The following is a 14,502-nucleotide window of genomic DNA, read 5'->3' as shown; positions in this document are numbered from 1 at the left end:
CAGAACACCCCAAAGTCAATTCTGGTGTAAGGAAGCAAAGACCACAGCCTTTCTGTGGTATTTTCACAACTCCCAGAACTGAGGGATAGTTTCAAGTGTGGCTACATTGCCTATACTTCAGAGATGCTCTATGATTGACACTCATAGCTATCTCCTGTTCTTTTTTTTTATTTTTTTATTTTTTTTTTTATTTTTAGCCCATTCATGTGGATGTGATCTCCTGTTCTTTTGAGCCTAATAAATACATAATTTGTTTTGAATACTGGAATTCATACTTTTTCATATTCTTCCCATCTATGTTATTTCATTTTATATTCTAAAATTATATTTGGTTCAGATAGTCTAAATTTAGACAGCAGTTACTAATTGATAAGAATACACACACACATATTTTTAAACCAAGTATAGTTTTTGGAAAACAAGCTTTCAGCCAGCAGATACTAACTGCATTTGTTTCCTCTTAGTTGTCTTTACTAATGTTAGTATATCCTTGATTTAGATGAAGGCTCCTGTTACTGTGTAGTTGTTTTTGCTAAGCTTCTGTTCATAGAATTGTTGGGGTCATTTCCCCTATCAGTAGGTACTCACTTTTAGTCTGAAAAATACTTGTGTTCCTTGACACCCTTTCCCCAAAGCAAAAGCTAATTGTCTGTTTCTTCACTCATACAAGTTTCGTTTTTCAACTTTGGTCATCAGAAATTTTAGGTGTTTCATGCAAATGAAATACTGCTTCTCAGGCAGGGGTGCTGTTGGGTTAATGTTGATATGTATTTTCTTTTCCTTGTACAGATTGAGTCTGTTTCTCAGCCACTGGAAAACCATGGTGCCCCTGTTCTTGGTCATATTTCAGAGTCATTGTCTACCAAATCGTGTGGAGCATTGAGACCTGTCAATGGAGTTATTAACACGTAAGTTTAGCCCTTCTACTTCATATATTTTGTAGGCTCATAAAAGGTATTTTGGAGCTCTTAGTTATCTCTAGCCAGTATTGACGCTGGTTTAAAGAAGCAGGAACTTTATCACTTATTAATATTTTACATACCTCCTGTAGCAAGTATGTTTTAATTAATATATTCGTGTATTTTCCTTTTACTGTTGTGGTCTAAAATGGGACTGGGCATGGCAAAAAATAAAAGGTCCTATTATTGTGAATCATCATTGTTGATCTTAATCTTGGAGGAATTCCTCAGTAGTGTTTATATAATAAGCTGCTTTAGAACAGATGAGATTCCTGATGGCTACGTTTGTAACTGTATATTTATGAAGATTCAAGGAATCCCTATACAAGTGAATAATGTGTACATATCTCTAAGATTCAAGTTTCATAGGAAAACTGATTCTAAGGCAGCCCATTAACATTTGCAAAATTTATAATTTTGTAACATTGCAATTTTCTAGACTTTCTTTATTCATGTTTTTGTTGTAAAAGAGAACTCGGTCACTAGAACTTGAGTTCACTTACTGACTTTTGTGCTTTTCAGACATGATGTAGGTAACGTGTGCCAAGAGCCTTATGCATAAGCACACACACTTAAATTAGTTGACATCAGGAGATTACCTTCTTCTGCCCTAGAATGCTGGTTTGTGTCTGTGATCATTTGCAAGTAAAGGAGTTTGGACCAGTATTAGAGGCTTTGTTTCTTTGTTTTCTGAGAAGTGAATACTCTTCCTTTCCCCTGTGTAGTCTTCAGCCTGTCTTGGCAGACCACATTCCAGGTGACATCTCTGATGCTGAGGAACAGTTACATAAAAAGCAACGACTGAATCTGGTTTCTTCATCATCTGATGGCACCTGTGTGGCAGCCCGAACACGTCCTGTACTGAGCTGTAAGAAAAGGAGGCTTGTTCGACCCAGCAGCATTGTTCCTCTTTCTAAGAAGGTCAGTACCAATGAGACTTGGTCACTGTCAAAACAGTGAGCCAGATGTTCAGATAGAGGGATTGTCTCTTGCCAACTTTGGTTTGTTTAACTAGTGTTTTCCAAACTTGGCTAACCATCAAGGTTTCCTAGGGAGCTTTATAAAATACTAGGTTCCTGGGCCCTGTTTCCTAGAGATATTGAATCAGTCGCTCTGGAGTTGGGCCTGGGAATCTTGTTTTCAAAAAACAAGGAGCTCCTAGGTGACTCTTCAGCCAGGTTTGGCTTGAGCTTTTTACCAGAAATGAGAAAGATTGAAAGTTTAAGTACTGCCATGAATACTTTGAAGGACATTGGTGTTTCTTTTCACTTATTCTTTTATCACTGAAAATGGTATTGTAGAATGCTTTGTCTTAAAAAGAGAATCTCGAGTATAATTTCTAAATTGCTTATAACTTAGGAATGTTTGTCTTCACAAAGAAAATGGAGATTAATTCGCAACTATAGGGAACTTTTGGTTGCTAGCTATTCAAATAGAGATGGCTTTATTCCAAAACTAATGAAATAATACCCTAGTAAAATAAGTGCTATGCAGAAGTTAAGAGCATTAACTTTGAAGATGATAAACTTGGGTTTGAATCATGGCACTACAGTTTAGTAGTTTTGTGATTTGGTGCATGTTAACCACCCCTGTCCCCACTCTTCCAAAGTCTCATATGTCTCATATGATTATTTGAGGATTAAGTGGAAAATCTATATATATATTTTATAAATTAAATCATAGTACGAATAGTATTTTATAAAGAAAAGAATGTAGTTTTATTAATTCACTACATTGTTCTCATTCTGAATTTACTATGGACCATTGGTAACTTGGATAGTCTGGCAATGAGAACCATTAGTGTTTGCAAATAAATGGTTGAAAAGACTGGTTTTCTTTGTACTAATAGCCAGTAGAACAAATAACACCTATGTTTATTATTAACAACCCTTGAAGTTTTTGGATTGCCCACAATAGCATTTCTTTTTATTTTAGAATATTACAGGGGCACAAATGTTTTGGTTATGTAAGTTGCTTTTATAATAGCATTTCTTTTTAATTTTTAAAAGTAGCATTTCCTAACATTGTTTGGCAGTGTCCTGGCATGATTGTAAAATTTTGTAGTCTGTGTTATAAAAAACTATCATAGGAAGATTGCTCTGGGCTAAATTTTAAGGTTGACTTCCATAGAATTCCCTGTCGTCCTCATCTTCTTCTTTCCATTGTATCACATTCAGTGAATGACATTTGCATACAGGACATTCTCTTATGGCTGTGCCCAGGTTTTCTGTAGATAATCAGGATAGACGAAGACTACAGTTCTAGTCTTCCTAGTTTAATTCCTCCTATTTTAATCCCAGTTTCATGACATTTTGGTTGAGGACTAAAGAACTAAAATTATTATGATTCAGTGTTAAAAGTCAATAATTTGCTATCTAATGGGTATGTTCCTTGCTGACAGAGTACGGTAGACTTTGGAGGCCCAGCTTTTTAATGCTAATCAGACATTTGGAAGGGAGCAGTATTGCCATGTGGAAAATTATAGTACCATAGGAAATAAAGCTAGTAAACAGTTACCCAGAAATCACTCAGTGCTTAGAACAATAACCTCTAAGCTTTTATGAGGGTGTTTTAAATATATATACACATACAAACATACATATACACACAAAATGAATTTTGAAAGGTAAAATAGAGTAGCTCTAACATTTTATGTCTTCACTTTGTTGGATCTTGATTATGATAGAATTACCAAACCTGTGAACACCTTTCCAGGTGTTCACAGTATGCAGGTTATAGATAATGACTTTCAAGTATAAAAACAAACGCAAAGAATTATAAATTATTCTCAAACCAAAAGAATTTGTTTTGGTATTATGGACAAATATTCTGTGACTAACAAAGAATGATGAATAGGGTCTTACTCTTTTTATGGAATTCTTCCATAAGTATTACATTGGGTTTTTCCTGGGAAGTACTTCACAGAAAATTTATATCATTATAGTATTAAGAGAACATGGAGGGCCGGGCGCTGTGGCTCACGCCTGTAATCCTAGCTCTTGGGAGGCCGAGGCGGGCGGATTGCTCAAGGTCAGGAGTTCAAAACCAGCCTGAGCAAGAGCGAGACCCCGTCTCTACTATAAAAATAGAAAGAAATTAATTGGCCAACTGATATATATATAAAAAATTAGCCGGGCATGGTGGCGCATGCCTGTAGTCCCAGCTACCCGGGAGGCTGAGGCAGAAGGATCACTCGAGCCCAGGAGTTTGAGGTTGCTGTGAGCTAGGCTGATGCCACGGCACTCACTCTAGCCTGGGCAACAAAGTGAGACTCTGTCTCAAAAAAAAAAAAAAGAGAACATGGAATTTCTCCATGTATCCAAGTTTTTAATTTCTTCATTCAGTTCTTACATGTTTGTTACATTCTTGATTATTTTTATAAGTATGAATTAGGCCTTCTATTGTTTTTTTTTCTGTTAGTAGTAGTTTATGAATGCTGTTTTTGTCATTCAACACTTTTCTGAACTCTTTAACAGTGCTTCCATTGATTAACTTACCAAGGGGGCTACCTGTCAATGGCAAACCCTCTTTATATGCTTCTGATTCCATTTCCATGTCTAGATGCACTTTCAAAACAGTATTAATAAATCGTTGATCTATCTTAGTGAAGCATCACCTCTTTCCTGATTTGAATGGCAATACTTTTAGTAGTTCGCTATTCATTTTGATGTAGAATAACTACTTAAAATGGATTGGGTCGCTATTTCTCATTTGCTACACTCTAGAAGAATAGAAAGATTTCTGAGGAAATAAATGCTGGTTAGTCTCAGAAAATTATCTCTTAAAACATACTCCTGGCCGGGCGCTGTGGCTCACGCCTGTAATCCTAGCTCTTGGGAGGCCGAGGCGGGCGGATTGCTCAAGGTCAGGAGTTCAAAACCAGCCTGAGCAAGAGCGAGACCCCGTCTCTACTACAAATAGAAAGAAATTAATTGGCCAACTGATATATATATATAAAATTAGCCGGGCATGGTGGCGCATGCCTGTAGTCCCAGCTACCCGGGAGGCTGAGGCAGAAGGATTACTCGAGCCCAGGAGTTTGAGGTTGCTGTGAGCTAGGCTGACGCCACGGCACTCACTCTAGCCTGGGCAACAAAGCGAGACTCTGTCTCAAAAAAAAAAAAAAAAAAAAAAAAAAACACATACTCCTACAGAATTTTATAGAAAGCATTCTCTTAACTTTTAACTCCCTAAATCTGGAGTCATATCTATTTCTTAGTCATATTTATTTGTCTTCTCTTTCTTGATTAATACTGTCAACAGTGTTTTTAGTGATGTTTCAAAGATCATTTCTGCGCAGTTAAGTCCTTCTTTTGGCCTGGTTTTTTTCGTCCTGTCTTTAGAATTCTTACTTTGTTTATCTTGTGTTCTTTCTTACATAATAATAAAAGCATTTAACGTCTTGAATTTTCTTCTGAGTGTAGTTTGCATAGCATTCCCAGCTTTTGCTGTGTAAGGTGTTCTTATTGCTTATTGATTTATAAATTACCTTTAAGTTTTTGAATTCTTTTCCTAAGAGTTATGAATTGAGTATCTAAATTCTCAAATGGTTAGTTTTTTTCTTTTTAAGCCTTTTATTTTATTTATATATATATATATTTATTTATTTATTTTTATTTTTTAGACAGAGTCTCACTCTGTTGCTCGGGCTAGAATGCTGTGGTGTCAGCGTAGTTCATAGCAACCTCAAACTCCTGGGCTCAAGCAATCCTTCTGCCTCAGCCTCCATAGTAGCTGGGACTACAGGCATGCACCACCATGCCCGGCTAATTTTTTGTATATATTTTTACTTGGCCAATTTCTTTCTATTTTTAGTAGAGATGGTGTTTCCACTCTTGCTCAGGCTGGTTTCGAACTCCTGACCTTGAGAAGTCCACCCACCTCGCCTCCCAGAGTGCTGGGATTATAGGCGTGAGCCACCACACCCAGCCTATTAATAATTTTTATAGCATTTTTGTCAAAATGATGTTTCTATAGGTTCTGTTTATTATTTGTGCTCTATTATGTTGATATTTTAAAATTTCCTTTGATGTCTAGTAGAATATAGAGTTTTATATAATCATATCCTCTTAATGATGTATAGCCTTAAAATGTTATACTGATGCTTCTCAACTTATAATAGGGTTGTGTCCCAGCAAACCTATCATGAGTCAAATACATTTAACCTGCTGAACAGCAGAACTTAGCCTACCATTAATGTGCTCAGAGCATTTAATGTTAGCCTACAGTTGGGCAAAATCATCTAACAAAGCCTTTTTTTTTGAGACAGAGTCTCACTGTGTTGCCGGGGCTAGAGTGCCGTGACATCAGCCTAGCTCACAGCAACCTCAGACTCCTGGGCTCAAGCGATCCTACTGCCGCAGCCTGCCTAGTTGCTGGGACTACAGGCATGTGCCATCATGCCCGGCTAATTTATATATATATACTTTTAGTTGTCCAGCTAATTTCTTTCTATTTTTTTTTTTTTTAGTAGAGACTGGGTCTCTGCTCTTTCTCAGGCTGGTCTCGAACTCAAATGATCGATCCGCCTCAGCCTCCCAGAGTGCTAGGATTACAAGCATGAGCCACCACACCTGGCCACAACAAAGCCTATTTTATAATAAAGTTGTTGAATGTCTCATGTAATTTATTGAATACTGTTCTGAAAGTGAAAAACAGAATGACTGTATAGATGCTTGAAGTATGATTTCTACCAGGTGCTTATTGCTTTTGGACTATCATCCAGTTGAAAATCATAATTTGAACCCTTGTAAGACGGGGACTGTATATATATTCTGTCTTAATAGCCTTAAATTCTACTTTTCTTGATATTAATGTTAATAGTATATGTATGTACATTCTGCATTTTTCTTATCTATTTACTTTTAGCATTTTGGGGTTTTTTGTTTTGTTGAGACGAAGTCTCGCTCTGTTGCCCTTGGCTAGAGTGCCGTGGAGCCATCATAGCTGCCTGCAATCTCAGAACTCCTGGCTTTATGCAGTCCTCCTTCCTCAGCCTCCCAAGTAGCTGGGACAACAGGTGTGTACTGCCACACCCAACTAATTTTCTATTTTTTTTGTAGCGAGGGGTTCTTGCTCTTGTTCACACTGGTCTCAAACTCCTGACCTCAAGTGATCCTCCTGCCTTGGGCTCCCAGAGTGCTGGGATTGGATTATAGACATGAGCCATTGTGCTGAGCCCAGCATTTTGTTTTTTATATAAAACAACATAAAAGTGATTTAGGTTTGTTTTTTAAAAAATATCCTGAAAGTCTATTTTAATTGGGACTTTATTGAATAAAGGATAGTTTTTAATGTTGTATTCAGTTTTAAAACCAGACATACAGGCCGGGTGCAGTGGCTCATGCCTATAATCCTAGCATTCTGGCAGGCCGATGCGGGTGGCTCATTTGAGCTCAGGAGTTTGAGACCAGCCTGAGCAAGAGCAAGACCCCATCTCTACTATAAATAGAAAGAAATTAGCCAAAACAACTAAAAATAGAAGGAATTAGCTGGGCACGGTGGTGCATGCCTGTAGTCCCAGCTACCCCAGGAAGCTGAGGCAATAGGATTGCTTGAGCCTAGGAGTTTTGAGGTTGCTGTGAGCTAGGCTGACAGCGGCACTCGAGCCTAGGCAAGAGAGTGGGTCTCTGTCTCAAAACAAACAAACAAAAAAAAAAAAAAACAAAAACCAGACATACAATGGTTAGTTAGGCTTATTTTCATAACTGGTTTTAGTGTTCACTGACAGTTCTTTTCCCTTCATATCCCTATTCATTGAATTCTTAACTTGGAATTGTAATTCTCTAGCCATTAAAGTATTCATCTGTGAGCAACAATTTGACTCTGTATCTAGTTCTTAGTTCATAAACTTTGTCCCTTAAAACTGTTTCACTGTCTTTAGGGGGTGGGATGGGGTGTTTGTTGTACAGAATTAAGGCTTATGCTAATCTTTCATTCCTTTATATTGGTAGCTAGTTCTGCTCTGCACTGATATGGTAGCCGCTGTCTTCATGTAGCTATTTAAATTAAATTTAAGTAAGATTCACACCAGCTACATTGCAAGTGTTCAGTAGCTGTATGTGACTAGTAGCCCCCATATTGGGTAGAACATTAATAAGGAACATTTTCATCATTACAAAACTGCAGTGAGCAGTGCTATAGAGTTTTTTATTTAGCTTTGTCCAGTTTTCTTCTAAAATAGCTTGGGTTTTAATTCACTTAGGAAGTAGTTGCCTGTCTTCAGTATACCAGTTATCTATTTGTTATTTTCTATCCTTTGTGTTAGTTCTTACTAGTGTTAGAAAAAATTCAGTGATACTTGTTAAAAACATAAAATAGTAAATAAAGAGGACTTTAATCAGGGGACTGTTGTGATTGGTATAGGGACCACTGGGATGGAATTTTGCAGTGGAGGAGAGAGATTGGGCTCAACCCCAAATACAGGATGGGCAAGTGGAATTTATAGCTAAGGAGTGAGGGAGGGAGTGTGTGTGTCAGTGCATGGAAAATTACTAAGAGGAAATATCAGGGGTAAGGAGGGATTCTGGCTAAACCAACCTAACAAGATTCTTACTGAAGGCAGGCCAAAATGATTAGACATCACATGGGGGATGGTAAAGGATGAAGGTGATCAGATAATTGAAAGTGAGGGGGGGTTCTTGTTAAGCTAATACAGTAAGGTTTGTCGCTAAAACTAAAACTAGATTTTGTAAGCAGGTACACACGTAGGCCTAAGAGAAGGTTCAAAGAGCCTGACTAAAGTTTGATTAAGCAAAGGATCTTTATTACTGCCTGCTTCCTGACATTATTGTGATCACTAAATTAGATATGGCAAGAGATTATTGCAATTTGGATGCACAGTTATGTGCTGCATAAGGACACATCAGTCAGTGAGGGACCCACATGTACAGTGGTGGTCTAGTAAGATTACAATACCCTATTTTTACTATATCTTTTCCGTGTTTAGATACACAAATACTTAACCACTGTGTTCCAGTTACCTACAGTACTATATTAACATGTGCAACAGGTTTATAGCCTAGAAGCAATTGGCTATACCATGTAGCCTAGCTGTGTAGTAGGCTATACCATCTTGGTTTGAATGACAAAATTGCTTGACAGTGCAATTCTCAGAATGTATCTTTGTCTTTAAGGTGATGCATAACTGTAATTAATAAGTATTAAATGTTAGCTGTTAACTTCTCATAGTGTGGGGGGACTATGAATAAAACATTTCAGAACAGGGAAAATTAAGCAAATCTGACAAATTCAGAAAGAACATACCCTTAGGAGAAAAAAAAAAAACCTCTTACAGATGAATTTTCTTTGCCAGACATGCCAATGTTAAAATGACAGCTATAAATTAAAGCTATATAGATAATAAGTATAAATAATATAGAACAAGGAGGCTACATTTACTGAATTTTTCTTGATTGCTGCACTTTCTTAATTCCTGTGAGTTTTGCAATAGGAATAATAGAGACTTTGTTTTCTTACAAAAGATAACATGGAGGACCACTTGAGGTCAGGAGTTCGACACCAGCCTCCACAAGAGCGAGATGCCATCTCTTACTAGAAATAGAAAAAAGTAGCCGGGCATGGTGGTGTGCACCTGTAATCCCAACTACTTGGGAGATTGAGGCAGAAGGATCACTTGAGTCCATGAGTTTTAGGTTGCTGTGAGCTAGGCTGATGCCACAGCACTCTAGCCCAGGTAACAGAGCACGACTCTCTCTCAACATAAATAAATAAAATAAAAAACAAATATCTTCCCCCAAAGAAGAAAAAGAAAAGATAACATGTACAATATAAATCAAGTAAGAACAATTTATAGTATACATCTGTTTCAGCAACAGCCTGGTTCTTGTCAACATTTGGTTCTAAAGTTAAAACTGGAAGTATAATACCTAGAACATAACAGTTGGGAAAAACAATATTTATTTTTGAAAACTGTAAAGCAAATAAGACTTTTAGGAGCCTTGAATCTCAAAATCATCTATTTCTTATAATATACATAATATAACCTTAAATTGCAGTATGTATAAAGATTGACCAAAGAATTTTTTCTACGCATATGTAACTTAGTGGTGGAAAATGAACCATTTATTTTCCTTTTAAGAAAAAAAAAATCTCATGATTTGATAATGAGAATTTTGAATAAAGATTAACAAAATTTACCTGTGCTACCTATTCTGAATATTTTATCCATAATTTAGTGTCCTGTTTGTGTCTTCACCAACAAAATGTTTATCCCCCAAAATGGCAGTTATTTTTATCAACTCTGGTGTCAACATCAAAAGAAAAAATCGATTTAAAAAAGGGACAGAAACTACATTGGATTTTAGTATAACACATTCACAGAAAAAAAAATAGAAATACAAGTTTGTAATAAACACACTCTAAAAGGTTCTGTCCATACTCAAAGTATTTGTATTGCTATAGTAGCAATGGACTTTTTAGATATGTTTTTAAGAACTACATAAAAATAGATACAAGGAACAGATGAAGTTGAAGTTATAGATTAAAATGTTTGATTTAGTGCTCACTTCGGCAGCACATATACTAAAATTGGAACGATACAGAGAAGATTAGCATGGCCCCTGCGCAAGGATGACACGCTCTGGCATAACGGGGGGGGGGGTTGGCAGGGGCAATATATGTAACCCTGACAATATTTGTACCCCCATAATATGAGGAAATAAAAGGAGAAACAAAAATTAAAAGTAAAAAAATAAATAAAAATCAGGTTTTTTTGGGTTTTTTTTTTTTTTTTTTGCTATTCGGTTGTTTGAGTTCCTTATAATTTCTGGATATTAACCGCTTGTCAGATGTACAATTTACAGATATTTTCTTTCATTCTGTAGATTGTCTCTTCATTCCATCAATTGTTTAATTTGCTGTGTATAAACTTTTTAATTTGATGTAGTTCCATTTGTTTAATTTTGCCTTCGTTGCTTGTGCTTTTTGGGTCTTATCTAAAAAAATCTTTGCTCATATAGCATTTCCCTTATGTACTCTTATATTAGTTTCATAGTTTGAGTCTAAAATATAAACCTTTATTTTCAGTTGATTTTTATATATGGTGAGATATACGTGTCTCGTTTTCCCAGCACTGTTTATTGAAGAGATTGTCTTTTCCCTATTGTGTATTCTTGATACCTTTGTTGAAAATAGTAGGCTGTAAATAAATGGATTTATTTCTGTGGGGAAAAAAATGTTTGGTTTACAGAATTTTAACAAAAACTTCATGTTTATATTTATAGAAAGTAATATAACCTTACATGAAAATGTCATGAAGTATTTTCTACACTACTAAATTTCCCAAGAAGGAAAAAATTAAAACACCTCATTTTATTTTATATATATATATATATATATATATTTTTTAAAAACAAATTGAAGGTTTGTGGCAGCCCTACATCAAGCAAGCCATTTTTCTTTTTTTAATTTTTAAGCAAGCCATTTTCCAATAGCATGTGCTTACTTCATATATGTTTCACGTTTTGGTAATTCTCACAGTATTTCATACTTTGTCATATCTATTATGGTGATCTGTCATCTGTTTTATTGTTTCAGGACACCATAAACCATGCCCATGTAAAATGGCAGATTTAACTGATCAGTGTTGTATGTGTTGTGATTGTTGCACCAGCTGGCTGTTGCCTGGTGTCTCTCTCTCTCCCCAGGCTTCCCTATTCCCTGAGACACAATAGTATTGAAATTAAGCCAATTAATAACCATATGATGGCCTCTGTTAGAGTGAAAGAAAAGCCCTGTGTCTCTCACTTCAAAGCAAAAGCTAGAAATGAGTAAGCTTAGTGGGAAAGGCCTATAGAAAGCCCAGAAAGGCTGAAGGCTAGGCCTCTTGCTCTAAACAGCCTGAGTTGTGAATGCAGAGGAGGATTTCTCGAAGGAAAATAAAAGTCCTATGAATGATAAGAAAGAGAAACAGCCTTATTGCTGATAAACAGAAAGTTTTAGTGGTCTTTATAGAAGATCAGCCACAACATTTCCTGAAATCAAAGTGTAATCCAGAGCAAGGCCCTAACTTCAATTCTGTAGTCTGAGAGAGGTAAGGAAGCTGCAGAAGAAAAGTTTGAAGCCAGCAGAGGTTGGTTGATAAGGTTTAGGGAAAGAAGCCCTCTCCATAACATAAAAGTGCAAAGTGAAGCAGCAAGTTATCCAGATCTAGCTGAGATAATAGATGAAGGTGGCTACATTAAACAACAGATCTCTCTTCTCACTTCTCTCTTCTCTCTTTTCTCCAGAAACAGAGTTTAGCTCTCTCGCCCAGGCTGGAGTACAGTGGCCCCATCTTAGTTCTCTGTAACCTCGAATTCTTGGGCTCAAGCAATCCTCCTGCTTTAGCCTCCCAAGTAGCTGGGACTACAGGCATATACCACCATGCTCCGCTAATTGTTAAAAAATGTTTTTTGTAGAGACCAGATATGGCTATGTTGCCTAGGTCTTGAACTCCTGACCTCGAGAAGTCCTCCTGCCTCAGCCTCCCAAAGTGCTGGGATTACAGGCATGAGCCACTGTGCCAAGCCAGTTCCATTTAATATAAATGGCATCATGGTGTACATATTCTACAACTTGGTGGTTTTGTTTTTTAAATTTACTATTGTGTTTTCAAGATCTCCGTGTTGACATACATAATTTTAGTTTGGTTTTTATAAATAGTCCACATTTCCTTTAAAAAGACTGTGTTTTATGTCGGTGTGAATATATCCATATCCTGTCACTTCAGGGTTCCAAATTTAAGCCACATCTTGAGCCTGTTTATTGCGTTCATGTCTCCTGTATCCTTTGGTCTGCTTTCTGTTTGTTCCTGTGGATTTGTCAGTTTCCTATAGTTCTTTCATTTTTAAAATTCATATACATTTCCAAGCTGGCTGGTTAGGTACATACAAGGTCATGATTGTTATTTCTTTTTGGTCATTCCTTTCATTATGTAGTTTCCCTCTTGATAAGTTTGTGTTAGGTGTGATTTTAAAAGGTGAGTTAAATCCATTTACATTTACTATGATTACTGTTAACTTTTGGGATCATTTCTGCCACCTGTTTTTGGTTAAATCTTGCTTTTTATTAATCTTTTCCTTTGTTTTATTTCTTTTCTGCTGTCTATTGGAACTCATCTATTGAGTTCTTAAGTTTCTATTTGATTTTGTTTATGTATTTAAGAACTTTTGTCATCTTTTTATTTCTTTTCTCCATGTTTTCCTGAACATAATAAATATTTATATTTTAAATCCTTGTCTGCTAACTCCAAAATCTGGGGGCTCTGTTTCTGTTGTCTGTTTTGTTTTGTTTTTAATCAGTGTTTGGATATTGTATATTTTTAAAGTTGTAGATGCTCTGATGATAGTTTTCTCCAGAGAATCTTCACCTTCTTCTTCTGGTAAGCCTGAAAATCTTAATCCATTTGGAGACTGAGCTGAGTTGTGGCTGGGTCACAGTTTGGGTAAGGCTTTGTTGCACCTCTGGTTCATTCTTATGGCTTAACTTTGTTTTTTACCTCCACTGCCAGCTGAGAAAGAACCCAGTATGTTGATCAGTGCCCTTTCTTAGCGTATCTTGAATGCTAATTCTAGTCTCCTCAACAAAGTGGGACTGCCAAAAGTTCCTCTCTACTTTTCAGAGGCTTTCTACTTAGCTTCTTAGCCTCCTACCCTTCATAGCTTCAAAATTTGCCTTGGGAGGAACATAAGTGCCTAGCGTTGTGTCAGGGCACTATGTTCTAGGCACTAGAATAGTTCCCTATTCTTTCTCTTTACTGGGAATTTGGCATTTTTTTAGCCCTATAAAACCACCAAAATCTCTGTTCATGTCACTGTCCCCAGAAGTGGCTGTCTACCACAGGAGCAGATTCTAAGCATCTTTTCCAGAATCAGCCAATGTCTCCAGGAAGTAGCAGCTACAGAATGCAAGCTAACTTCTGTGGTTCTTTCCTCTTTGTAGTCTTGGCTCCTCAATATTGTCATTACTCTAGCATTTTCCTGTCTCGAGTTGTGTGGTTCATTTTTTTTTTTTTTTTTTTTTTTGGAGACAGAGTCTCACTTGTTGCCCAGGCTAGAGTGAGTGCCGTGGCGTCAGCCTAGCTCACAGCAACCTCAAACTCCTGGGCTCAAGCAATCCTCTGCCTCAGCCTCCCAAGTAGCTCGGACTACAGGCATGCGCCACCATGCCCGGCTAATTTTATATATATATATATTAGTTGGCCAATTAATTTCTTTCTATTTATAGTAGAGACGGGGTCTTGCTCTTGCTCAGGCTGGTTTTGAACTCCTGACCTCGAGCAATCCGCCCGCCTCAGCCTCCCAGAGTGCTAGGATTACAGGCGTGAGCCACCGCGCCCGGCTTGGTTCATTTTTTTAACCTTCCTTTTCCAGTTATTCTCAGTGAGAGTGTTGGTTTGTTGTATACTTCCCATAATATGTAATTTATTTGATAAAACTGAATTATTTATCCCTTTGTTTCCCTCCTACATTTTTCTGATTGTATCCCTGTAGTAATATTTTCTTTCCTCTTTGTGTATCTAACAATATTTTATTAGATGCTG

General features: G+C 36.9%; 1 protein-coding gene and 1 pseudogene across 7 annotated transcripts in view; both read left to right on the top strand.

Annotated features, from left to right (window-relative positions):
* The window catches only part of KANSL1 (KAT8 regulatory NSL complex subunit 1), a 179,018-nt gene that overhangs the window by 137,922 nt on the left and 26,594 nt on the right, over nt 1–14,502 (top strand). For all 7 annotated transcript variants that reach the window (XM_075994652.1, XM_012751047.3, XM_012751042.3 and 4 more), the window contains 2 exons: nt 790–908; nt 1,685–1,880. In XM_075994652.1, coding sequence (XP_075850767.1) covers nt 790–908; nt 1,685–1,880 — 315 coding nt within the window. The remainder of the gene's footprint in view (nt 1–789; nt 909–1,684; nt 1,881–14,502) is intronic.
* On the top strand, nt 10,479–10,560 carry LOC142862262 (uncharacterized; annotated as a pseudogene).

This window comes from Microcebus murinus, chromosome 18 (genome assembly GCF_040939455.1).
Source record: "Microcebus murinus isolate Inina chromosome 18, M.murinus_Inina_mat1.0, whole genome shotgun sequence".
NCBI classification, from domain to species: Eukaryota; Metazoa; Chordata; class Mammalia; order Primates; family Cheirogaleidae; genus Microcebus; species Microcebus murinus.
The sequence above is the reverse complement of the archived record's forward strand: the minus strand, read 5'-3'. Positions and strand labels throughout refer to the sequence as shown.